Source organism: Harpia harpyja, chromosome 2, assembly GCF_026419915.1.
Source record: "Harpia harpyja isolate bHarHar1 chromosome 2, bHarHar1 primary haplotype, whole genome shotgun sequence".
Taxonomy (NCBI): Eukaryota; Metazoa; Chordata; class Aves; order Accipitriformes; family Accipitridae; genus Harpia; species Harpia harpyja.
The window spans coordinates 34,622,273-34,649,690 of NC_068941.1; the positions used below are offsets into that span (position 1 = coordinate 34,622,273).

Consider the following 27,418-nt stretch of genomic DNA (forward strand, 5'->3'; position numbering starts at 1 on the left):
ATCCCTAGATGATTAAAAAAAACTGCAATAAAAGAAAGCTGGGTTACAATGGCACGGTCTGAATTTCTCAGGTGAAATCTTATTGAAAAACTCAGTTCAAATGGAGAAAACTGTAACTGGCATCTAACTTGCAGCAAAAATAGCCTTTTCTCTGTTCTGAAGGAATTAACAATAATAATAACTATAATAATAATTTATCAACAACACAATAGAACTTACTCATGTTAGAGTGTTATACTAATGCTTGCAGTAGCAATTTTCAGAAATTTGGTTGGTGTATTGTCATTGCTTTTGCATTTTTAAGGGGCTTAGACTAAATGTTTTGTTTTGTACAGTAGTGCCACAAACCATCACTAACTTAAGTTCAGCTCCAAAACAGGACATACATGGAGTTTAGATACTTGCATTCAAAAGCAACATCCAGAAAACCCCTTTACTCCCTAATAGGCTGGAAGAGCAGGCACCTAACTTCAGTATACCCTATTCCAGTTTTGATCTGACAGTTCCCAGGTTTGCTCTTTCATCAGAACTGCCCCAGTTCCACAGGTTCTTCCACTGACACTGACAAAGCATTTCTCTACCAATGCAATGTCACTCAGTAGTCCTACATAGGAACCGCCAGTCCTTGTCCAAGACCAAAAGCACATCATGCTAGGCACGGTGAATACAGAATAGAAATGCATGCCCTGCCCTACAGAGTTGTACTGGGTCTGGCTGGGATGGAATTAACTTTCTTCATCGCAGCCCATATCTTGCTGTGTTTTACAGCTGTGACCAAAACAGCGTTGGTAAGACACCAATGTTTTAGCGATTGCTGAGCAGTGCTTGTACAGTGACAAGGCTTCTCCGTTTCTCACTCTGCTCCCTGCAGCAAGCAGGCTGGGGTGGACAAATGTTTGGAAGGGAGTACTGCTGGTACAGCTGACCTAGATTGACCTGAGGAATATTCTGTGCCATATAATGACATGCTCAGCAATAAAAACTGGGAGGTAGTCTTTCCAAGGTAACTGTTGCTCAGAGACTGGCTGGGCATCAGTCTCCTGGTGGGAGGTGGTAAGGGATTGCCTTTGCATCACTAATTGTTTTGGGTTTTTTTCCCTTAGATTTATTAACTATAAGCATGCACATTCATTAATTGGGTAAGCTTGCTCTTGCAGTTCACAAACATTCAAAACTTAGAATCCATTACAGTTTTGTGGAAATAACCTTTGAGGATATTATTAGGGCTGTTCCTGGTAAAGGAGCATATGTAAAGGGACCCAAGATAGTATATAATACCCAGTGATTTATGGATACTGGACTGCACATTCCATGTAGATCATTACTAAATACATTGTTTATTTAAATATTCTGTCAGCAATGTATAGAGGGATGTACTGTAACTAGCCTTCATTTTAAATTACTTTAAGACCTTACTATAATTCAGTCCAAAAGTGATTTTTTTTTCTCCCAGGAACCTCAGAAACTGAACTTACAACTCAGAAAATCTGCAAATCTCGTACTAGAAAATAAGAGTAACAAAATGACACATGCTTCAAGAATGTAAATCTAATTCTAAATAATCTTTGGTATCCAGGAGAAAGAAACACAGAAAAACAATTTGGAAAGATACAAAATAAAAAGTAGACACAAAAAAGGATATGTATTCTATTTAAAATGTAGATTCCTTCACGACTGTTTCAGCAGTTAGTATATTTAGTAGAGGCTTGACATTTCTAGAAGTGATTATCAGAACAAGGCCATTATAAGGGTCTCCCATTTGCCTCCCAGTTTCTTAAAACACTGGATATAAAAAGATGCGATAAAGCATTCAGACTTGCAGTTTATTGAGTCACACACCTGAATACAACAACAAAGAAATTTTTCATTTTCAGAGTGTAACTGGATGTGTAACAGCGTTTAATGTATTAAATATCCTCTTTCCAGGATATTACTAAAGTCATTTGGGTTGTCATCTCATCAAGCAAAAACTAAACCATGTGATACTTAAAAAAAATATGCAAAGCTTTGTGATTTAGTTGACCCCTTACAAATTAGCAATTTGTGGAGTAACACTTGACTGCTAACACAGCAATGAAGGTATCCTGACCAAACACTACTTTTTAACCAAAACTCATAGCAAAGACAACCAAAAACCACCACTAGCATAGATCTGCCATTTAACTAGTAATAGGTCTGGCACTTTTCTTCTGTTCAGCAGCTATCTCTCAAAAAAAAAGTGGGTTGTTAGGCCATGTTTTATACAGTATTCAGAGTATTCAGGTTATTAATATTACTGTGTCAGTATACTAGTGCTCAGTGTGGTGGGTGTATGTAACCTGGACAGATACAGAATACTCAGCATCAGTTAGGCACTTGAGAGATGTTATATATTCAATGAATTTCCTGTACTCATGAAACATTCGTCAATCTGATTTAATAGCTTTTGTGAAATGTTTATGTGGCTGATAAGGCAAGAAAAGCATCAGGAAAGAAAGTGTGACCACTGGCTTGAAAACTAAAGTAGGGAATCAGGCAAAAAATCAGGCAGGTGTCTAATCTTGGGTCAAATTGTTTTTGCTTGTAACCTGATTTATTAATTAAATTCAGTTTGTTCACTGTTACCAGAACTTGGTTTCATGGGTTTTGTTGCAGGTTGGAAGGGTGTAGAGAGTGTACCAAAGCTGGTGTTTAACCGTACGGTAATGAAATTTTATTTGCATGCCTTGGTGTCATATACATTGCCACTTGACAAAAATCAATGATGCTTTTGACCTTATGATTGCAGGAAAGAGGTAAGTTATCAAGAAATCAAATCTACCTTACACTGTTCATGAGGCATATTTTAATCATAGAAGCTGAATATTTTGTTGTCCTATCTTATGTGTCTACCATCTTGGATGCATTTTAAAAGAAAAAAAGAAAAAAAAAGACACATCTTCGAATGCTCCAAGAAAACCTCATTCCCACTGCTAATTCATATCTAAAAAGGAAAATTAACATGCAGTCAATGAGGCTATGTACTTCCACAGCTTTAGGTACCTAGCACTGAGTCTTTACGAGGAAAGCACATTGAAGTCTGTATTCCACCTTCAAGCTGAAGTATGTGTCTGGGCATTTATTTAGGCAACAGGAAGAGAGTTTCAAGAGAAGTTAGCCTACAGAACCTAGGGCTTTGTACGTCTACACCCCAGCTGACTGCAGTAACTTCGAGCAAACTTCTACCTTGCTGGAAAAGCTTCATTGCTGAACTATATAACCATCATAAACTGACAGGATAGAGTAATAAGGTTTTCAGCTTATACAATAGAAAATATGTAGGATTGGAGCTGACACAAGAAGCGTTGGGTGGGAGAATCATTCAACAGGTCACAGAGGTCTCTACTGAAGGATGTTTGAAAATACTTTGTCTTCACAAATGTTTTTGTCTTACTCTCCTTTAGTGTGACTTTATATGGGTCAAGGACAATTTAGTGAAGAGCAAGCGAAGAAAACTTCCCCAAATTTCTCTTCAGCATGAGGACAGTTTCTACGGGGATACAAAAAAGCTACTGAGCCAACGAATTAAACTATCACTTTCACAGCCTGCCAAAGGAGAGCAATGCTACTAAGCTGATGAACAGCCTGCAGCAACAGGATTGCTCAAAGCTCTAATGGAACAGGAACATCTAAAGACAATAAGTGAATACTATACATATCCAAGTTTCATATACCAATGTTTTGTGTTTGTGGGTTGGGCTTTTTTCCCAAGTTTAAAACAAACTTTTATATGGTTGATTTTCTTTGTTGCAGCAATCTAACTGTCCTTCTTTTCTAAGGATTGATCTCAAATTTTTGAAGACTGTCACTTGAACTTAAGCCTTATTTTTGGCTGGTCCATTATTTAACAAATTGATTTACTATTTAATATTTGATAAATATATATTAAGAATTAATATGTATTTTAAAAAGTGCAGCTCACACAAATATGGAATGGTTAGCATTGAATGGTAATAAGGTATAGTAGCTAGCACTATATTATTTGAAGCATATTATATAAAGCAGTAGATAACTTTCTTACTATCATGTAACATTTATATATGCATACATGGATGTGGTTTCATTTTTGCAAATGCTGTTGTACTTTTAATATATTTCCAGCACCAAGTCCCACAGAATATTACAGCACAACTGTGCAAAATCTTCCCCAGAGAACAGGATCGCCACTGTGAGCAGGTCATTCTGCTAAACAGACCCTGCTTTTGGTGCTGAACATTGGACCCATAGCACAATAATGCCTTTCGACCTCTTTTGAGCAACTCTTATCCCAGTCCATAGCCCTTTGAACTTCTGGAAACCCCTCAGCATGATCAGCAATTACATGATGAACGCACAAATGAGTTATCAAAGGTTAACACATTCCATCCTGTCTGCCAATTTACAGTAACTTCTGCAGATAGAACTCACTTTGCCCTGCTATAAAAGTTACCTATAATTCTCTTAACTACTTTTTAGGCATAAAACAATAAGACTGCAGGTAATGAGATAACACCAAAATAACTCATTAAATGTTTGAATAGAGTTCTAACACTTCCCTACCAAGAAAACACTACAAGAAGTTCCTCCCAATAAACAATATGTTTCCCTAATCCTGCATGTGCGGCTGCACAGCCTTAATTTTATACTAGTGACAAATCTCAAAAATAGTAATCAATTAGCCTAGTAACTCTGTAATAAATAAAAACACATAAATAGATTTGTGCAGGATTGGGACAAAAAAAATATTTTCCTCGTTGAAAAAGATCTAAACCTAGATGAAACAAAATTTGATTGCTATAAAATAACTCTGCCTGAAGTCCATTGTAACTTCCACTTTACCAATTATTTTGAACTGTCGCTACGTGAAAAATTGTGTAAGCACTTCTGAACAGTGACAAGTTCTGTCACTATAGCAGTGCCACCTGGTGGTTACCTGTCACTGCTGCCCATCAGCTTCTGAACATGCTGGAAGAGTTGGATTTCTGCACAGCTCAGGCACCTGCCTGGACCAGACCAGACCAGACCAGACCAGACCAGACACCCGTGGCCGAGGTTTGCCCTGCGCAGAGCGCTGTGTGTGGGCACACGCGTGGGCAGCTGCCGGCTCCACAGGACGTTCTGCCACCCCCATGGTTAAGCTCTGCTACTAGCTGCGATGTGACGAGCGCCAGTGGGAAGCCGTTCAGCTGTCCCTTTCCTCGAGCCAGCAAATGCGTTACTGCTAACTTTGCAGTAACTTGGAGATTCTCCTGCCTCTTTGATAACGATCACTAACTGGGCAGGACTTCAAATTTCAGCAGGTTATTAGAGAGCTCCTCAAATTCTGCTTGATTCCTAAAACATCGCTGGTTTCACAGCTGACCAAATAATTACATTTGAAAGACTAGCAAAGACATTTATACACACCAGAAGAAAATGCTGTCAGGTGCAAGCAAGGAGGTACCAGCATAACCCTTCTTCCACTTTTATCTTTAAAATTTCCCCTGCATAGTTAGTTTAATATTAACGTATTAGAATCAGCACATAAAAGACCAGTTTTTTGTGTTTTATTTGATTTTCATTGAAAGCAAATACCTGAGAATATTTAATCACAAAGCTCCCCAAATGACTTACTTCCAAATCTAAAATATTTAAAATCTTTCAGTACCCCAGCCTCATGTATCTCTCTGCAAAACTGTCATGGTCACTTTCATACTTATTTTGAATACATCTAATTAATGTGGGCCTTTGTTTTGAAAAGTTATTTTACTTTAGTATACTTTAGTATTATACAAGGATTAATTAGTGAAATTATTCATAAAGTTTTTCCTTTGAAGCCAACCATTTCTTGAAATACTGGATAATATTTTACAAAACCAGAGTATTTTAATTAACTAAGAATTATCCAAAGAAATATCAACCAGCTTTGAACATTTTAAATGAAAACAATTTTGATTTTTTAAATGTTTCCATTTTTCAACCAGCTATATTTGTACTTTACAAAAATAAACTGATGCTGATTTGAAGAATGACAAGAATTTCTCATTTTTTTGAATATTATGCAAGAAAAATGTAGGAAACTTAAATCAGAATTCAAAAGGATGGCTTTGAGAGCAACGCCCCACAAAAAGACTGCTACACTGAAGCATCTACAGCTGAAACCTGTGCACAGCTTATCCCGGGTTTAATGGGGTTGTTCTGATTAAATATATCTATTAAGACCACTTAAATTACACTGGCTTTATCTGGCAAATTGTATTAATGGGAGAAAAACTACCTCTGGGTCAATCTAGCACCATTTCTCTTTGGGGAAAATAAACCAGGTAACATTTGTGTGAATGCATTTCAGTTTTGCGTATGGGTAGGCATGTCAGTGCCCTCCAGCCTCTCTATGCTTCGCCAATCTGTTCACCAGCGTGTGAGGTTGCAGCCAGCAGTTACAGTGCCTAACCATCATCTCCTAGTTCTGATGGTGGCATACGGACAGCTTCTGCTGTTGGCACTCACACTGCCCCGGGACGAGCACCCTAGCAGATCACTTGCATCTTCTTCCAGCATATACTGGCTGCCAAGCTTGCAAGTGACTTCTTGCCCTGCATCTTCTTGTACTTCAAAGTCAAATTAAGATACAGAAAACCCTTGCTAAAAACTAATGCCTCCAGCGTGGGCACAATAGTACAATTTAAAAAAAGGGGGGGGGGGGGGGGGGAGTAATGCAGATCCCTAGCTGTTTTGGGCTTTTCCCCCCACTCGCCACACGGAACAGAGAACATCCTCCAAGCAAAAACATGATTGTGAGGCCTCTCTCCCACCTGCTCACAGTGCTTCCAAGCCCTCCTCTTTTCTCAATCCAAACTCATGTTCCTGATTAGCATGTAACATCTGTTAGAACAACACCAAAACCAACCCAGTGTAAAAGCCACAGTAGCACTGGGAGCCCTCACCTACAGAACTTATACATATAAACCTGAAACACGCCTGACAAAGCATAGATAGTTCAGTCAAGAGCACAGTGTGGTAACTTGATTTACTTGCACGGTACTGAGAATAGAAAGTAAGTTGTGAAACCACTTACCGTGTCTAGGGCCTTCCAATAGTACAACAGCAACACTGGAGGCAGCATCACAAAACTGCAAGAGAAGGAAAAATGAAAAAAAAACCTTGAACCACTTTAATCTCTGAAATTGGACAATGAGCATTAAGGAGTTATGATTTATGTATCTGTGCTTTGGTCTACCAGAATCAGTACCTGCAGTTTCCAGAATGTCAAAGATACTAACAAAAGCAGAGCATCTGCAGAGTTTGGCTAAACATAAAAAGTTTGGAGGCTTTTTGGAAGCACTGACAAACAAGGAGTGACCAAGAGCATGAAATTCATAGGAGAGGTGCGCAGAGCTGAATTTAGCCAAGGAAATGGACAAGGCCTGCTTTGATTTCAGCGACAAGGTTTTAGCGGTAGCTGGTGAACACAAACTGAATTAAATAGTGGAAAGCCTCGAGAAGGCCATAGGACAGACAGCCTGATCACACATCCTTTCATTCCTTCTCAACACCTTTCACCGTATGTGAAACCCATATAGCACTCTCACTGCCCAAATTACCTTCCAGCTAGGTGTCAGCTTTCCTGAACCTACAGATTTGTCATTTTAGTTATGTTATTAAATGTTCTGTAATTTATTAAATGCTATAGTTGTTTATGTTGTGTTATTAAAGTTTATTTTTCCCCAAGCTGGTTGTGATGGGTTAACCCTGGCTGGATGCCAGGTGCCCACCAGAGCTGTTCTATCACTCCCCCTCCTTCTCAACTGGACAGGGGAGAGAAAATATAACAAAGAGCTTGTGGGTCGAGATAAGGATAGGAGAGATCACTCACCAATTACCGTCACGGGCAAAACAGACTCAGTTTGGGGAAAAATTAACTTGATTTATTACAAATCAACCGGAGTAGGGTAATGAGAAATAAAACCAAATCTCAGAACACCTTCCCTCCACCCCTCCCTTCTTCCCGGGCACAACTTCACTCCCGGATTCTCTACCAACCCCCCAGCGGCACAGGGGGACGGGGATGGGGTTTACGGTCAGTTCATCACACGTTATTTTCTGCCGCTTCAGCCTCCTCAGGGGGAGGACTCATCACACTCTTCCCCTGCTCCAGCGTGGGGTCCCACCCACGGGAGACAGTCCTCCACGAACTTCTCCAACGTGGGTCCTTCCCACGGGCTGCAGTTCTTCACGAACTGCTCCAGCATGGGTCCTTTCCACGGTGTGCAGTCCTTCAGGCACAGACTGCTCCAGCGTGGGCCCCCCACGGGGTCACAAGTCCTGCCAGAAAACCTGCTCCGTGGGCTCCTCTCTCCACAGATCCGCAGGTCCTGCCAGGAGCCTGCTCCAGCGCGGGGTTCCCACGGGGTCACAGCCTCCTTCGGGAACCCACCTGCTCCGGCGTGGGGTCCTCCACGGGCTGCAGGTGGATATCTGCTCCACCGTGGACCTCCATGGACTGCAGGGGGACAGCCTGCCTCACCATGGTCTTCCCCACGGGCTGCAGGGGAATCTCTGCTCCGGCGCCTGGAGCATCTCCTCCCCCTCCTTCTTCACTGACCTTGGTGTCCGCAGGGTTGTTTCTCTTACATGTTCTCACTCCTCTCTCCGGCTGCCAAAATACCGCCGTCCCAACTTTTTTCCTTCTTAAAAATGTTATCACAGAGGCGTTACCACTATCGCTGATTGGCTCGGCCTTGGCCGGCGGCGGGTCCGTCTTAGAGCCGGCTGGTATGGCCTCTGTCGAACACAGGGGAAGCTTCCAGCAGCTTCTTACAGAAGCCACCCCTGTAACCCCACCCGCTACCAAAACCTTGCCACACAAAACCAATACACTGGTGCTGTTGTCTAACTGTGGTATTTGCTGAGCTTTGTTAGCATGTCACTGGAAGATAAAAATTCCATTTCTTACTGAGGGGGGCTTAGTTACACCCTGCAATTCCTCAGGGACCAGCACCTCTCACGTAAAGTCCCACAGCCCATGGCAGAACTGTTCACCTGATCTTACACAACCACGTCTGCAGATCTCTCAAGAAGCCCTTCCTATCCTGCCTGGAGGAAGAAGGTTCTTCAGGAAATGGAACAACAGTGTGAGCAGGTTAACGATCCCATCTTGTAGCAACAGCCCCTTTGCTTCCAAGACTGCCGAAACTTCCATCTCACTACTGCAGATCCCTTAGCCTAGACGGGAAGGGGGCTGCCTTCACCCCGGCTGAAGCACACTGCTGCCCAGTAAAGCCTCCACCACTGCGGTTTAGCCCGCCGAGTGTGGATCCAGGTGCAAAGGACCCACGCTGGAGACGTGAAGACAGCTCCCACCCGTGTCCAGGTGAGACGCAGGAGCTACCAGGTATCTCCAGACCGGCTGCAAGAGGGGGACTCCCCCCCCACGCCCCCCCGAGGGAATGCACGTACGCGCACACACCGCAGCCTTCAGGGAGCGGCGCAGACCGCGTCAGTTACATCCCGCCACTCAGGAGGGAACCTGGGTAACCCGGTGTCAGCGGCACCAGGGGACCGGACCCATTACCCAGGACGAGGGGTCTGTTCCCTCACAGGCAGAATAATGTGAATCTGCCTGCCGGGCTGACGGGACTGCGCCGTAAGACGTTGAGGCAGCGGTCGGAAGCCACAAAACCAGCCACATCGCAACGCAACACCGCGGATACCGCGAGGAAACAGCCAGATCTTCGCCCGTACCGGGGCTTGTCGGAAGAAAAGCGCTGCAAGGAGCTCGTAATCCCCGGCGGGCGCTCCTGCCTTCCCACCCCGGCGGGGAATGAGGTGAGCGAAGGCGCCAAGCCCCCTCATGGGGCTCCCAACACCCGCCCTCACCGCCGAACCCCTCCCCGCCCGCCGCCTCGCTCTCCGCCCCACCGCGGCTACAAGCTCCTGCGCCGGAGCGGGGGGGGGGGCGGCGTGCAGTGCGCATGCGCGCCGGCGGGAGAGGCGGTATCCCCTTCCCGTCCCCTTTCCCTTCCGTCGGCCCGCCGTAGCTATGGAGAGCGGGGTGAGGCGGCTTGGGCTCGGGCGCGTGCGGGCGGGACGTTGCCCGGGGCGCGCGGAGGGGCCCGCGCGGCGCATCCGCAGCCCCCGCGCCGGGGAGGCTGAGGCGGGCGAGCCCCGCGGCTGCCGCGCCGGTGACTGACCGGGCGCGGCGGGAGGCTTCCCGGAGGCAGGGGTTGCGGGGCCCTCGGCGGTTTTGCTCGCTGCAGCCCGGACGTGGCGGTGCGAGCGAGCGGCGGCGCTAGCGAAAGTCGGGGCGCGGGGGTTGGCCCGGCGTCTCCTTGCGCCTGCCCTACGCGTGTAAGGTATGCGGCGGCGACCGGTGCCGTTATTTTCGCGTGGGAGGCTCCCGCCGCCAGTATTTGCAGGATTAGGGACGAAAGTACGTGCGTTGCTGCCCGCCGCGCGTTGTAATCGACCCCCGTGCACGTTTTCTGGATCTGGGGGTTCCGCTCGAGTGTTTAGAGCGTTGGTTAGTCACGATGATGGAAAAACAAGCAGAAGGCCTTGAGCTGGCCTGGTTTCCTGAGGGCTTTGGACAGGTGTGACTTAATGAGCTTGGAGGAAGGGGAAACCGGCTCGCTTTGCGCAGGGGGCCTGGAAGGTGCTGGCTCCGTGGTCCACGCTCGGTTGCCCGTACCGTCAGCTGAGATGTGTGGGCTGGGGGAAACCGGTAAGCAGGGCTCACCCTATGTGTTTTCTTCCTGTGAGCGTTGAGTGGGAGGAGAAAGAACGGGTGCATGCTTAGAAAGATTGCTGCTTTGCAGCGAGAGCGATCCTCGAGGCCGCTCTCCAGCAGCGGTGCCAGCCCGTTTTCAATACAGCTGGAGCCTGCTGGCTCTCAAAACCATTGCCTGGCAAGTGTACTGCATTGCTTTCAAAACACCACAATAGTCCAAACCTGCTTAATACTGCTTTAATTTCTGTGCGGCTGTTCAGTGCCCTGGCTCTGAGCAGGCTGGGTGGTCTCGCTTGTGCAGACACTGGAGGCGGGTTGGGGCCAGCAGCGGTTTCGGAGCGGGTAGGGCAGGTTCTGTCACTGCTGAGAGCTCCATTTCATCTTGGGTGAGGTAGCTGATCGTGCGTGTAGCTACAGGCAACTCAACAGCTGTGTTCCTGTGCTAATATATTAATAGAGAAAATGAAGAACTGGTGAAAGTTGGGGTTTTTTTTCACAGTTGCTGGCTTCAAGGTTTTTAGCAAAGCAACGGCATAAAGCTTTGAATATCGAAAGGCCAGAAGATGGGGCTTTTCTGATATCCACTCTGAATAGTCCAGGGGCCTCTATGGCTGTATGAGCTGACTGCAGTTTCAAAAGCGAGCTGCTTAAAAAGTTTCTGAATTGGAAGTTACTGTTTCAAAATATGCTTCCAGATGTATAATGTTAGTTTTAGGAAGATCAGAATTTATCCCATAAGGAGACTTTTCTTAATTGTGTGCTTAATTAAGCTTGTGGAAATTCAGATTTTAGGAATGCGCAGTCTTTTGTGCAAAAGCAAGTGACTTCACGAGGGGAGGACGAGGGATGGGTTGAAAACCAGTAAATGATTTACTGAATGATGGCTTCTCTTGCACTTCGTGCCTTGAATTTAGATTTTCTGGCAAAATCTTTGGTACATTTAGAGATTATGACCGAATGCCCGTAGTGTGACTCCACAGTTAGTTACTATGCCACATTCAGTGCATTTTTATAATATTTACTTGGTAATAAAAAGCAGGGTAAGGGGAATTCACGGTTCTAGGTGAAGGGTGTTTCTGTCCAACCTAGGCCCCCGCTGGCTGTAGGAGTGGGTACCCGGTTTGTGTTACAAAGCTTCAGGCCTTTTAGGGTTGGCAGTATTTATTTTAGCAAGTTTAAGCCAAGGTAAACATTTGCAGTTCTGCTATTACAGGTACAGCAAGGGTGTTAACTGGTTCTGGCAAAGTCCAATACTGTTTATTGTACAACAAAAATATTACAGAAAGTCACGAACTGCCCATTATTTTCTCCTATACATGCAGGTGATGAATCAGACCTAGCAAGCTCAACCAGTGGTCTTGGCGCTGTTATTGCTTCCAGGGAGTGAAATTTCAAAAAGGCTGGATGACTGTGTGTCTGGTCTTGGGAATTTGCATTAGTCCCCTTTCAGTGATGCCACAGGAACACCACAGATAGTTTGCATGTGCAAAATGTCGTTTTCTTATATCGCTTTATAGTGCATGCTATGAAGTGCTTCATATTTCCAACTGTCATCGCAATGGCTTAGGCCTTGTTTGCATGGAAGAAAATCAGTGCAAGTCTTTTGGTATAACTGAATTATTCCAAAATAGACAGATGCTGTTCTGGAGTAGATTGTAAAGGGATCTGTTCCAAAGCAGTCAAGTCTTCGACAGCATTCCTCGTCGGGTTTTATGTAGATAAGGTCTTGATTTGATTTCACAACTCATCTGTGTGTCCTGCAGGAAGCTATTGCATATCACATTTGCTGAAAGATGTGTCTGTCAGAAAGCAAAATTCAGATTATTTGATACCCTGCCCATTTTATCCTGAAGGACAGACCTGGAGTTATGCTTTGTAATACAAACTGACATCTAAGGGTACTCCAGATGCTTACCCTTGCAGCACCTGAAGCTGCTGTGATTGTGTAGCTGTAATGCCTGCTGATTTCCTCAGTCAGTTGTGCATACATACCTGTTGATAGGATTGGGTTTACAGATTCACAAATCCTGCTCTTTCATCCAGGCTCTGCACCATTTGGCTTGAAAAGCTTCCTGGGATGTATAGGGGTGGTTGCAGAGCAGGATTTGTCATGGTGCTGAGAGCAGTGAATGAAGACTTGCTAACAGTAACCCATGCAGGCTCTGCAGAGGTGTTGGTGCACAATAACTGGCTGACAATAACTGTACAGCAAAATCTCTCTGGTCCCTATGCATCACTGGAGGGCTTTGCATGTCAGCTGTATGCACGCGCATCTCCTTGCCAAAATTGTACTCAGAAGCCATCCTGATAAGGAGTAAGAAATTCACTCTCGATGTGGGTCTCAGACCATTATGTGACCTCCAGTTTGCTTTCTGAATTTTTTTTAACTTCGAACACTCTGTGCTCAAGGAACACATCTCAAATGAATGCCAGTCTCTTATTTTAAACCACCATTTTTATTATGCAGTCTTTCCATTCCTATTGCTCATTTCACTGCAGTATTCAAGTATCTCCTAAGCACTCCTGGGTTTATTATACTTTTTTCTCAATAAGAGAATGACATCCAAATTTCAGATCTTGGCATACTCATTATTATTTAGCTTCCTGAAAGCAAATGTAGGGCAATTAAACCTTTGTGTTGAAATTATGAATTTCAGATCTGGGATTATTTCCAAAAGCCAGTAGTGTTTCTCTCATTTTCTCACTTGGCTGAACAAGAATTATTTTAAATGAACCATACAACAGATGTCCTCTTTTGTTGTTGTTGTCTTTTAGGTTATTAAATGCAAGGCTGCTGTTGCCTGGGAGGCAGGTAAACCTCTCTCTCTTGAGGAGGTGGAGGTTGCTCCACCAAAAGCTCATGAAGTTCGTATCAAGGTAATTAAATCAATTGTTAGCTGTATGTATTGTATTTTGGGAGGCTAAGTGTTAAAGCTGAACAGCTTGTTTACCAACAGAAGAAATGTTGAATGGATAGCATCAGTTCGTTAGTATCTCAGCTGGCTTTACAAAGAAGAAAATTATGGTATTTAGATGTTCTGTTTATGAGAAACACTTAATTTCTACTGGTCTCACTTCAGAGTCCGGTCTAAAGATCATGGCTAGTCTTGGGGATCGATTTCAGTTGTTACAGGCTAGGCTCCCACAAACCATCTGAGCTAGGAACACCTTTGATCTTGTTTGAAGGGCAGCAGCTTGTGACCTGTTGCAGCTGTGTAACAGGCTGGATTTTACTTCAGTCAGGCCATAAGTTACTGGGTGCTGAGCTGTGACTGGTCTCTTGGATTCCCCATACCGAAGTTTCTGATTTGGTCAGGACTTTCCAGTAGCCCATATCTGCCAAAAAGTATACATTAAGGTGAAATTTAAGTCTGTGGAAAGGGTCTCTGCATGGTGCTTAAGACTTAAACTGGGTTTATGCAGTACTGAGTTCCGTGTGGTCTCTCTGATCATTTTACCTTTGAGAGTCTAGCTGTTTCAAATCTGAGATGCCAACCTACTTTGAGATGACTTGGAGTACTGATTTCTAGCTTTAGGAAACCAGATGTTGTCTTCTACCTGTTTCAACATCAGAATTTAGTTGATGAGAATGAGAAAAGATGTACTATCATGACTTTAATTTTTCAAAGTAAGAAAAAGTGCCTTGCCTTGGCACTCCTGTGACTTGCCAGGAGTGAAAGTAGGTTGGCCATATCACAAATACTGCCAGGACTGGCAAATTCATCCTGGTAATTATTCTAAATTTCTAACCAAAGGGAAATAATTAGGTCTGTGCTACTGTTCTATTCTTCAAGGTGCCTCAGATTATGTATTTCTTCACAGATAGTCGCCACTGCTGTCTGTCACACTGATGCCTATACTCTGAGTGGTGCTGATCCTGAAGGATGTTTCCCTGTGATCTTGGGTCATGAAGGAGCAGGAATTGTAGAGAGTGTTGGTGAAGGAGTAACAAAAGTAAAGCCGGGTAAGAAAATATCTTACAAGTTTTCTGCCTGCCTTGAAAGTGTTACTCTGCTACAAGGTCAACTGTCAAATTGGGCCACTGAAATGCTATATTGCAAGAGTTCATATATTGTCTTATTCTGGGGTGTATGCCTGAGTAGATTTTCCTTGTCTGTGAGATACAACACTAATCAATTCAGTGTGCTCTTGGTTTAATGCTTGAAATGGCCCAGCGTACCAACTTGTTACTTGAAATTGGATCAATATAGTTACAAGAGGGATTTTTTTCAAATTACAGTTGTTACCTCTTGGTTTAATTTAAGGGCTTAAAAACGTTTAGTCGTGTTATTCACTGTTGATTTGGGGTTGTTTTGTTTTACAGTAACATTCCTATTTGTTCTGGAATGATGAACCTCTGATGGGCTGTCTGCTCAGACATGAGAAAAGTGTTTTATCTAGCACTCTCTATAAACAATGCTACTCTATACCATAAATGGTTTTTAATACACAAAGAAGGTTTTAAGTGAACACAAGCTCACATAAAAGCCATGAAAATTGAGTAACTTTGTTTTTTACCTAATGCCTTGCTTGACTTGATAACTAGCCACAGAATATTTTTTTATTTTTTCTTAGGGGACACTGTTATCCCTCTATACATCCCCCAGTGTGGAGAGTGCAAGTTCTGTAAGAATCCTAAAACAAATCTGTGCCAGAAGATAAGGTCTGTATGGTTTTTATTTTCACATACAGTATAGTATTTGTTCAGTGTATGCCTGTTCTAGTTATGAAAAGTAATTGACAGGCATTATCTTTGAAGAATAAATCTCTTGTTGCATCGTTTAATGACTTGGAGAGTACATGTTTTAGGGAGCCAGTTATGCACTACTTTCCATTCTTCCTTAAAATTTCTTTTCTTCCCTTAAATAAACCTCTTTCTCTGTTTTCATCTGTGTGAAGGTGTAAACTGGTAGCTTGTATCCACAGCTTTGAAAACATAAATACTCTGTATTTAATCCATACTTAAGGGAAGCACTTCAGGGAATTTAGCTGTTGGGAGTCAACACCAAAGCTGTCAAGTGGTACAGAATTATACAGAAAGCTCTTTTTTCCTTAACACCTGCTTCCCAGCTAAATTCTGAAATAAAAGTCTCCCAAACCCAAACAAAAACCCCAGTGACATAGTTGACAGGTGCTATTCAAGGGAAATGTAGTGAAGGAGGTGAAGATGGGGGTGTGGTACTGTGACACAAGCAGTTAGCATTGGTAGCTAACAAGGTCAGCATGTTGATAAACTTCATTTCTTGCAGTGCTTCCATGGAGGAATTAACAGCATAAAGTTTAAGGAGTTCAGCATCTAATTTCTGTGAACTCCTGGGTTTATTGGAATGATTAAAAATAACAGTGCAAGTATGCAACAGCATCTCTGCGCTACTTAACGGGTACTGTCTGGTGAGAGTATTTACTGCTTAAGACTCTGACTGTATTTTCCTGTCTTTGCCTTAAGAATTACTCAAGGGAAAGGACTCATGCCTGATGGTACCAGCAGATTCACCTGCAAAGGAAAGCAGATTTACCACTTCATGGGGACTAGCACCTTCTCCGAGTATACTGTGGTGGCTGATATCTCAATAGCCAAGATAGATGCTGCAGCACCTCTTGATAAAGTGTGCCTTCTGGGTTGTGGCATCTCTACTGGCTATGGGGCTGCTGTTAACACTGCTAAGGTAAAGGCTGTGGTTGCCTCTGGCTTTTCTCTGTCACTGTATCTGAACCAAAGTACACAGATAGCTTGGGGACTAGATCAGGACTGTGAACATGATAACCAAATTTCTGTTTCTTCTTCCTCTTCAACTGGTGAAGTTTAGCTAAGAAATTCTAACTTCTCCATAAAGGCCAGATCAGGTTAAAGGAACCTGATGCCCCTTAGAGGAAATCCAGGTAGAAGGTTCTCTATCTCTTTTGATACCAGCTATATATAAATTACTTTTCCAAGTTATCTTAGTCTTGCTGCAAGTTGTTATGATAGTTTGAAGCTCAGGGTGAGACAGAGCTGCAGTCGAGTCTTTGGGCAAAAAGAAAAGCTTAGTACCTAAAGAGCTTTTGGATGAAATTTCTGTGTAGTTTCCCATATCTAAAAGGGAAGTATCATCCCTTATGATAAAGTCTCATAGCCATATGTGTTTGCTTCCATGTTTCCTTCATTACAGACGACTTAACCTGTGTTTCCCACTCATGTGGAAGGACGAATTTTCTCTGTGTTGCTCATGGCTCTTTTCTTATTCCTAGGTGGAACCTGGCTCTACATGTGCTGTCTTTGGTTTAGGAGGAGTTGGGCTGGCAGTTATTATGGGCTGTAAAATAGCAGGAGCGTCCCGGATCATTGGCATCGACCTTAACAAGGATAAGTACACCAAAGCCAAAGAGTTTGGAGCCACTGAGTGCGTTAGCCCTCAAGACTTCAAGAAGCCCATGCAGGAGGTGCTGGTTGAGATGACCGATGGTGGTGTAGACTACTCATTCGAGTGCATTGGTAATGTTGGAGTCATGGTGAGTGTTTGCATAACAGTAGTATGTAGAGGGAGGGGATAGCTAGCTGCCACTTAGTTGTTTAGCTAAATAGCAAAATGAGCTGCTTTCTTGTTACAGAAAACATGCCATACTAATTTATTTATTTTTTTAAATAGTAACGATAACTGCTGTGACTAAAAGGCCAATTTACATCCAGTCTTAATTATGTAATGAAAGCAGATGCTACTTCTGAGGTTGAAAATGGCACTTATAATTTACAAACTTTTTTCCTTAATGGGAGTTTGAAATCCTGAGTTTTCATATGTTGACAGTTCAAAAATTAATAAAGCCCACAGAAAATATATTGTGCGATGAACAGTAAAATCTCAAGGACCACTCAGTATTTCCCTAATTCCTCAAATAATGAATTTAACCTTTGGAAATGCAGAAGTATTACTGAATATAAGGCTAGGTTTTCAGGAATTACAACAGGATTCCTACCTGTCGGTAACATGGTCTACATTGTCTCTGATTACAGTTTATCCAAATTCCCAGAGGGAGTTCAGAGTGACTTCTCTGGAAGCAAGATGGGATATAGAAAGAGAAAAGTGAATCTTGTAACAGTATAAGGAGTCTGAACCAATGGAAAATTTAATGTAATTTCCAGTGTATTTATTGTTCCTTAAATACTAATGTGGTGATTCGTTAACTGGGGGAAAGGAAGTGCAACCTGTGCCAGTCTAGGCAGCATAAACATTAGGCATAAACGCTCTGCTTTGTCCTATGCATCTGTGAAGAGGGCTGCCTTGGAAGCCTGCCACAAAGGCTGGGGAGTCAGTGTGATAGTCGGAGTAGCTGCTGCTGGTCAGGAGATTGCCACGCGGCCATTCCAGCTAGTAACTGGGCGGACATGGAAAGGGACCGCGTTTGGAGGTAACTTTCTTTTGGTATGGGTCTAAAAATAATTTACTATGGCTTAAAGCTGGGAAGAACACACTGCCTTGCTTTTGCTTGTGCAAGAAATGTACTACTGACAGGCCATTCGTAAATGCTGTGTTGACTTTTAAGATAAACACTTTTAAAATCTGATATTCCTACAGACAGGCTACAAATAAACACATTGGTATGATACCTCACATATTTTGAAGAGAGAATATAACTATATGCTATTCAGCACTAAGGGAGTGGTATAGGGGGATTGCTCTATCACCAAGTGAAGGTTTGGTTCTGTTTGGTCCAGTGAAAGGACCTAGTCTTTGGGGAGGTGGGAACTCACATAAACATGTTTGTGTTGCTTAATCACTAAGCAAATTGTGGGGCTAACGTGGGAACGTGCTATGAAGAGCTTTAAAATAAAAAGCAACAAGTGCTTGATACACATTTTCTGCTGTCAAACTAAAAACATGTCGAGACTTTTACAGCTACTGATAACTTGGGATTCAGTAATTGCTGAAGTTCATGAAGTATCCAAACTTGATGTTATTATTACACTACCCTTTTTGCAACTAATACAAAATTTAGTTGTGTTACAGAGATAGAGGGGCTGATAGAGATGCCTCATGCATGCTTTCCTAGGCGAGGGCTGCTGTTATGTTGAATGCTGAAATACCTAGGGAAAGGTTAGCGCACTTACGTGTTTGGATAATGTGTGCTCTTGCCAGACCTAGCTGTCCTCTTGCATTCCTTACTCACTGCCTCCCTAGAGCAGGAGGGACAAATATGTCGCTGATCTCAGTTCCTTTTTGTATTTACCACACAAGTGCCCATGTAAGGGTTGTATTTTTTTCTTTCTCTCTGTTTTCCAAGGTGGGTGGAAAGGGGAAAAACAAATGCATGCTTTCTTTCAGGCTGGAAGAGCGTAGACAATGTACCAAAACTGGTGACTGACTACTTGTCCAAAAAGATCAAGGTTGATGAATTTGTGACTCACACACTGCCTTTTGACAAAATTAATGAGGCTTTTGAGCTGATGCATACAGGAAAGAGGTAATGTTCATAATACTGAAAGGTGTAGAAGACATTTCTTGATGAGACACTGTCAAAATGTAGGTTCCCTGCCCATGTTTTATGCCCTGTCATGTTTTAAATAGGGAAGATAAAGGCTGACATATACCACGCACATTCATTCTGAGATAAACAAATATGCTTTCTCTGAGCTTCTAGGCATGTGCCAAAACACAAGCAGAGAGTAAAAAGCAAGAAACAATGTGTAAGGGAAATAAATACACAAGTATATAAAGCTGATAAAGGGGACAAGTCAGTCTTAGGCTTCTAACATCACTAACACATTCTTCCTCAGAAAAAGAAATGTAAAGAGACTGAAGGGGAGTTCACATTAATACATTTTTACAAGTCATTAAGCTATTAGTCTATTTTAATTACATAGTAGATTTCAGTATATTTTCAAACTATGTAGGGTAGATTACCAGCACAATCAGTCACTTGGAATGATCTTTTAATATGGTACATTTTAAAATATTTTTTTTCTCTAGTTTGAACTGGGGTAAAACATTCATATGATGGGTTTGTACGTCTTAACATATAGCAGTTTCTGCCTTTCTTAAGATAAATGGCAGTTTGGACTGTTCATGCTGCAGACTTAGGCCATAGCTGTATTTAACTTCCTAAGTGAGGCCCAACTCCACTGCACATTGAAGTGACCTGACATGCTGGTAAAAAACCTGCTGGATGTGTGATGAGCCTTGCTGCCCTTATAGCAGTATACTTTGCAAGTAGTGATCAACCTGCAACAGCAGTGCAAAGTAGGGTATTCTTATCAGAGGATATATTGGTTGATCCTTGTAAAGAAAGCCCTGTACAGATACGGGCATGGATGTGCTTGAGGGGAAAATGGGGACCAACATGGGGATACTGTGGCAGAACTTGGTATCTGCAGGTTAAAATCTAATGCCGAAAAGGGAAAAGATTAGACAGTTTTAGCCTGAGGTGTGCTAAAGCTTGTCCTGCTGTGTCTTTTCAAGAGCAGGCCTCTTCTAAATGAGAGTTTTAATGAGATGCTCTGTAATTTGTTGGAAATTCAGAGACTCTTAATGAGATAGCTACCAGTGCCTCTAAGAGTAGAAACCAGCCTATTTAGCAGACTAGGTCACATACTTTTTAAGAATGTGTTTTGAATGAAGAGAAGAATCAGCAGGTGGACAAGAGGAAAAATTGGAGACGTGTTGTAGTAAAAAAGAAAATCTTTTCCTGCATATTTGCACTAATGCAGGCAACTCTGTTTATCCATATTTAGATTCATCTGCAGATGGATAAATAGTTACCAGCATTATCTCAAGAAACCAGCACGGTCTTTGTATTTTATTTTATCTCAATCCATATTGATGTATAGTATATAAATCAGATAAAGTTATTACTTTTGAGGAAGTTATCTCATATGTATTCCTATTTTGGATGAGTCAGTTAACAGTAACTGCATTTGTACTTTTTACAATTGGAAACACTGCATCTATGCAAATTTCATCCAGCAGTTGATCCCCTTTCCCAGTTACAAGCTTCTGCATCATTTCAATGCTTTATTCCTACATGAGCATGTCCTGTGAAACTAATAGCAAAAGTTGCTTAAGATTCTCCAAGCAGCTGAAAGAGGGAATGCCTGTAAATACTAATGTTCCTGATCAATATTCTGGGCTAGCTACAGAAAACTGACACGTAGTTTGAAAAAGCTTCCATTTTGAGTATATCTTATTGGGGGAGAGACTAAAAAAACCCAATTATAACAAGCATTACTAACCAATTTTTAACCAGGATTTTTAATAAATGTTACAGGCATAAGCATAACTTCATTCCTACAAGAGATGTTAAAGTATGTCTCAGCAATGAAAGGGAGGGCAGAGAAGGGGAGAAAATGGACTTATTGGTAACTTTTTTTTTTTCTTTTCCATTTTAAGCATTCGAACTGTCCTAAAGCTTTAGAGCCAAATGTGGACCTTCCAGTCGGCCAGCAACATGGTAACTGTCCTTTTATAATGGAATTTCTGACAGAGGGTAGAATCAAGCACATGAAAACTCACTGGGACTAGGAAGACAATGTATTTTAGGGTGAGCATTCTGAATATTAAATAACAAAAAATCAGTAACCACTGAATAGCGTTACATAATTAGCACTGGTTGTGGAACTTCTTTTTCTGTACTTGTTCTTCAAATTCAATAGTGCCTAGCTCAATCAACTTAATAAAAGCTTATTTCTAAACACGGTGTTGGAATTATTGAGCATTAAGACTGTGACTATGATTGCTGTGTCTTACTGTTTTCCTCTAGTGATTTTACAGTATGTGTGTACATGACAGAGGAAGACCAAATGATGTGGGATTCATTACACTAGGCAGTTTGCTAAGCACAGGTGTGTTGAGAAGCAGTGTTGAGGTGCTGTAACTGTACTGAGAGTGGCAAGAACTCCAACAGCTGTCAAGCTTCTGAGGCTATTCTAGGACTACAAAGGATGTACCATCCAGCTTGACCTTGAAGCCAACTGCAGAGCAGAGTGTGGTTGGATATATGACCTAAGTGTCCAGGTGTACCCATGTTCACTTGGGAAGTCTGTATTCTGCCTTCTTTCCTATTATTTGGCTCATTACAGTAGCAGTAGGCAGCCTGTTGTAAAGATGATAGCATAGCTTACTCCAGTTACTTGCCAGAGTGGTGTCCTCCAAGACTTCAGTGGCACAGTTTTGCTGTTTCCTTAAACTTGCTAGCAATTGAACCAACCTTTGCAGGCAATGCTGCAAAAATGAACAGGGTGGGATTGTTACCTCTATTTAGTCAGAAACAGGGTCATGCCATTGAAGCAGTGAATGTTACTGTTAAAACAAAAGTCGGCTCTTGAGGGGTGCAGGGGAACAACAGTAAAGAAAGAGCATTGTGTGATGAAGGCTTCAGCATTTTGTGGGATTTTTTTGTTTGTTTGTTGGAGGGGGAGGGGTTAAGTCTTAATTTTGGAGTTGCAGGTTTTTTTCTTAACTGTAGTTGAAGTGATCTGATGGTATAAAATTTCTTTGAATTGAAACCTGGAAGCAGGGCCACCGGTCCAGAAAAACACAGGAACAGCAGAAAACAGACTGCAAAGCAAAGGCAGAAAGGCTACCCAGTTAGAGTTATATACATAAAAAGTCAGTGCTTTTCAGTAAACCAGGAACACTAACTAAGAGAGAAGTTTAATGTTTTAAGGGAGCCTGGTCAAAACAACTGTTACAGAGAACTCTGAATGCACATAGTCTTATTAAAAGAAATTCCCTCTCACCACTAACAACTACCTTACCCCAAGATACTGCTATACAACTGGGACAATTACATCTTTTCCATTTGCCATTGGAAAGATATCCCTAGAGTGTTCTGAAAATAGTTGAGGTAGCTGCATTTCTAACTTCATTTCAGACAGAGTAAACAACAAAGTTAACTCCTGTGAATGTCATAAGTATTCAATTTCAAGCACCCGGAAGAAATAAAAAGTGAATTTGTACCAGGAAAATGAGCCCTCCAACACAGCAGTGATGTGATTCTCAGTACCTTGTAGCTCCAGAAACACTGGCTGAATATTAGAGAATTCAGTAGAAAACTTGCTGTCAAGCTGTTCCAGAGAGAGTACTCTAACTACAAGATGGTATCAATAGAATATTAGCTCACCATCTTAGCAAAACTACCTATGAACTGGATCTAACAAACAGATTTAAAATATTTATACTCTAACAGTTGTTCCTCTAGGCTGCACAGGCTAATCAAGACCATACTATCATGTTGTCTGCATTACATCATTATTACTTTAGAGAATCTGCACCTTAGAGTATTTGTGGAAAGCTAGTTTTGTAATACCAGGGTAAGTCAATGAGACATTTAGCGATACCAGAGCACTCAGGTCAAAGACTTGCAGCTTTTTCCCAGCCTGAAGAATTGATGTCCTAGCCATTACGTAGCAGAGTTTTTGGACTACTTTGTCCTGCAAAGGAGTTGATTAAATGGAGCATGTTTGAAGTAGTCTCTTTGAAGTTGCTCAGCTAACAGGGACTTATAAGAGCTTGTACCCCATTCTTGGTGATCAAGGTACTGTATTGAACTGTACCGTCTTGACAACTGTAAGGACTTCCACGGACAAAAAGTTTCCACCAAACGACTGTACATGAAATGTGTATGTATGTACTCTGCTGGCTGTTACGGAAAAGATGCAGCTTGTCCCCTCTCCACATGCTGTTACTTCTTTTATTCAATATTAGCTATCAAATCTTCTCTCCTTAAATATTCATGTCAATTTGCAGAAACAGCATGAAGAGTTTCCACACTCTCTTATATGATAGTAAAGGGAAAATACTTCAAGAGATTGTTTCAGAACTAATTACAGGATTTTGGTTTTGGCAAAAGTGTATACAATTTCTAAAAAGTTCATTAGAAAGTAGATTTAAGTTGGGGAGGTTGTTTGTTTGCTTGTTTGTTTTTTAAGTGGATAGCAACTTCTGTAACAATAAAAAATAAATTCCCAAATCCAGTCAGCACAAGTCTAATATGTCATGTTCAAGCAAAGTTACAGCTAGATAGGTGAAAAAATGGCCTTTCACAGTATTTTTATTAAATATGTTTTGTTCTCCAGACTGATGTGCTATCTCATGTTGAAAGAACTGGTGTAGATGCTGACTAAGCTTCCCCCTTGTTTAAAAATACTGTGGTAGTATGAACTCAGTATGAACAGTTTTCATGCTGTGATTTCAACTTATGGGCAGCAATGCCTAGCATCATAGATTACCTATATTAAAAATGTGCAGTGTTAAATGTGGTTGTATTGGTGCAAGGACAAAGAGGTATTCAAGTGGCACATGCAGGTTTAAGGATGATTTTTAACTGTTTGTATGCATCTACTAGTAGGGCTTGCGCTAGTGCAAGCAAACCTGGATATAATTGAGAATGCTATGTCTGGTTTTGGATCACAAAAAACCTGTTATTTCTGTTAAAAGCAGCTGCAACTTTTATTTTATAGACCAAAAATGAAGCCCCCACCCCACATCATACACACACATAGAAAAGGCAAGACCGTTGTAACCATTCAAGTGAATGATATGGTGGGCAAACCTCTAGGACAGTCATCTCCTCAATACATTACATCTCATTCAACACAGGTAATTCCACTCAAGTACTACAGTCTGTTTTGTTAAAATCGATACACACACGCATACGCACGCACACATGCTCTATATGCATCATTTCAGGTCACTTTACTGCATAATTAAAAATAATAATAAAGGTAATGAAAACATCGCAATGATACTCTTAGAGCAACAGAGGTCTGAGGCACTCAGGGCAGAGAAGATGTTTTCTGGCAAATTTGGTATTTGGTAGTACACGAGTCCAGTTCTATGAAGCACTAACCCCCTTCCCCCACCTAAATTCTGCAGTGCCAAGGGGAGCCAAGGGTCTGCAGTACCTCATATGCTTGGGTCTAATGTGGCAACAAATTCACCAGACACCTTGTAAAAGGTGTATTTTATGCCCATGATTGTATGATTTAATGTCTGCATTGGTTTAACTATTACTTGCATTACAGTGGTGTAAGACTTAAGTCTGCAATGGGGTGTGAAAAATTTTTCATTACAACTCAGAAGAAAAAATAAATTCCCTCACCAGAGACACCAAGGATGACGGAAAGGAAGTGGGCATGGGAAAAGAAAGGGTAGAGAAGAGGGGCTTAATCAGTCCACACTCCTTAACGTGACAGTTTCCAGATCATCATGACCCATTAACAGAAAATAAATGGGTATATATACTAACATTGCCCACTCTATACCCAGTCCGAGGAAAAAAGATCAGTTTTCATAGCTGCCCCACTAAGACTTTCCAAAAGCATGAAACTCACTTAACTGAGGGGGGAAAAATGACCTGTTTAAAAACTACCAGAAGAAAATGAATACAGCATTGAAGGTGTTTCATTTTCTCACACTCAAGACTTGTTTTGAGATACATACTCGTTTCACTGTAAGTCTTGCAAATCCAATCCCCCCCAGCTACTGTGGATGTACCTTTAAAAAATGCCCCACAGTTAACACACGCAGGGATCCCATGAATCATGGGATCTTTTTGGTTCTTGTTTCATTCCTTTACCTAGGCAAGTCTGATACATCAGCTTCACCAAGCTTTTGGAGCAGGAGACTGCCTGCAAACACTGCTTCGCCGAGAAGCAGCTTATTCCAGGGAGTTGCATATAAGACAGAATTTATGAATTTTCCCTGTAGGAAGCCCCTACTATCAAATCTCCAGCAAGAGAAACAAGTCCTACCATTAACACCGTGTGTCACCTACAGTCGCAATCACCACAGAGCCCATCAGCAGAGAGATGGGGACAGAATTAAAGGTAAGGGTAGCCTATTCTTGGCAACATGCATGTCTTTCTCCCTTCTGCCCCCTTCTCAACTGATAAACAAACAAGGCCCAGCCCATTAGAACAGTATCTGCAGAAGCAGGAGCAAGTCTTTGGAACTAGAAATGCTTAAAATCTCAGGTGCCACTCACATATCAAGAGCGACAGGGCACACTGAAGTGGTGAAAAAAACCTGGATCCCAAAATATCAAGTCCCAGTGGGAAAGGTTACCCACACTTTTCTAGCTAATACCATAGCAGTAACAGAAGCAATTGTGGGTCTAACTGGAAGAAAGGTGCTAAAGAAATAATTGACGAAAAAAGAAAAATATAGCATGAATGTTGTAGGTAGGAGGAAAGCAGGAAATTCTTTAGATTCCTCTCTGCTTTTCCAGACATTGGGTCAGGTTCTTCAAGATATTCCTCGTATCTACAATCACGGAGAACAAAGCAAGTGATGAAATCTCTATTCTGTACTCTTTAAAAAATGCAGAGTACAGAGACAAAAAAAAATAAAAAATATATGTATCGTTCAGATCCACCTGCTCAGTCTAGACTATCTATCACTGGGACATGAAATGGGGACGAATGCTATCCAGCCGCCGGGTCAGGATCTCACAGCCTGTATCGGTGACCAGAAGTGTGTGTTCAAACTGGGCAGATCGCTTTCCATCTCTTGTTACTGCAGTCCAACCATCAGGCCATGTTTCATCTTGCCAACCACCTAAAAACATAAAAACAGTCAAAAAGTCATCATTTAAGTAACAGATATCAGTTCCCCAAAGAGAAATGAAAAAAATCTGTCAACTATACAGAATAGAACCGGCATCCTATTCCATCACTACTTAATAGTAAACAAGAGTAACCATTTTACTCTATTGCTAAATTGCTTACCTTCACAGATCATTGGTTCAATTGTAAATACATGACCTGGCTTCATGACTCCAACTGCCTTATTTTCTGCAATAAAATAAACACTCAAGTTAGAAAAAGTTATCCCATCTTAGTAAATGAATGAATCCTTGTCCTAGAAGAAAACAGCAGAAATACGGTAAAGTCAGAAAAGCCCTTCAGAGATGACCCATTCACTTGTCCGTTTTTAATGCTACGTTAAAATTTCCCTTAGTTCTTTCCTTCTTCCCCTCCCCCAACACTGCAATATTTACTCAAGGAGCTTAAAATTAATTGCTGTCTTTCTCTCCAACAGCTGGAGTTCAACCCCAGTTCTATAAAAACACTGAGTGAATGTAATAGAGGAATTTCTGCAGACTGCTATGATGAAAAACATCATTAAAAAAAAAAAATCAATAAAAATAAGAAGCACTTAAGATATTCAGAGAAGGCTTGAAACCATTTAATTTGTTTCCATTGAACCATTAGCTCCAATAAATTGTCAAAATATGATAGCAGTTAAGTAATCCCGTGATTCCATTTATGAAGGACACATTGCCCCCGTCATTACTCTGGGTAATGGGGTCATAGTAGTGTCAGGGTGATAATGCTGTATTTCTTTAGTTAACATAAAAAGGCAGAGAATTTCAAGGCATCCAGGACAATAATGCCGGAACTTTTTGACGTTATACACACCAAAAATGTTTATGTGGCAGCACATGAACTGATGCACAGCACGTCTCTAGAAGCGTAGTTTGACTGAAGAAAGGCTTCGGCCCTTTTCCTCTGCCATGTTTCACCTTGAACGGCAGTGCGGCTTAGATCTGACCCAGCCTAGCAGGCGAGAGCTGCAACAAGCTCCAGTATTGCACAGGAACCATTAGCTCCAAGCTACTTTGCTGCTGTAGACAATTTGCATCAATTCTTACATACAGATTCCCCATCCCCCACTCTAATTGTGTAGATTTATTAAATTGTCTAAATCACCTAGATGCTTTAAAAATCTGACATCAAGCTGACAC

The 27,418-nt window shown here is 41.9% G+C and overlaps 2 protein-coding genes across 4 annotated transcripts in view; one reads left to right on the forward strand and one right to left on the reverse strand.

Annotated features, from left to right (window-relative positions):
• Positions 1-9,927: 9,927 nt before the first annotated feature.
• Positions 9,928-21,362, forward strand: LOC128136396 (alcohol dehydrogenase class-3). 2 transcript variants are annotated; one of them, XM_052775901.1, is made up of 9 exons: positions 9,928-10,027; positions 13,478-13,579; positions 14,525-14,666; positions 15,278-15,365; positions 16,149-16,368; positions 16,931-17,191; positions 17,950-18,085; positions 19,000-19,138; positions 21,061-21,362. In XM_052775901.1, the coding sequence occupies exons 1-9, from the start codon at positions 10,016-10,018 to the stop codon at positions 21,083-21,085; spliced, it is 1,125 nt and encodes a 374-aa protein (XP_052631861.1). In that variant the 5' UTR covers positions 9,928-10,015; the 3' UTR covers positions 21,086-21,362. The 2 variants fall into 2 exon arrangements, with proteins under 2 accessions (XP_052631861.1, XP_052631854.1); XM_052775894.1 differs by lacking the exon at positions 9,928-10,027 and adding an exon at positions 10,330-10,405.
• Positions 21,363-24,631: 3,269 nt separating this feature from the next.
• The window catches only part of METAP1 (methionyl aminopeptidase 1), a 28,149-nt gene continuing 25,362 nt past the window's right edge, over positions 24,632-27,418 (reverse strand). Inside the window, exons 10-12 of one of the 2 annotated variants that reach the window (XM_052775923.1) lie at positions 26,400-26,465; positions 26,048-26,229; positions 24,632-25,935 (exon numbers count right to left, since the gene is read on the reverse strand). In XM_052775923.1, coding sequence (XP_052631883.1) covers positions 26,069-26,229; positions 26,400-26,465 — 227 coding nt within the window. In that variant the 3' untranslated portion in view covers positions 24,632-25,935; positions 26,048-26,068. Of the gene's footprint in view, positions 26,230-26,399; positions 26,466-27,418 lie in introns of both variants that reach the window. The other variant, XM_052775914.1, reaches the window with a different exon arrangement.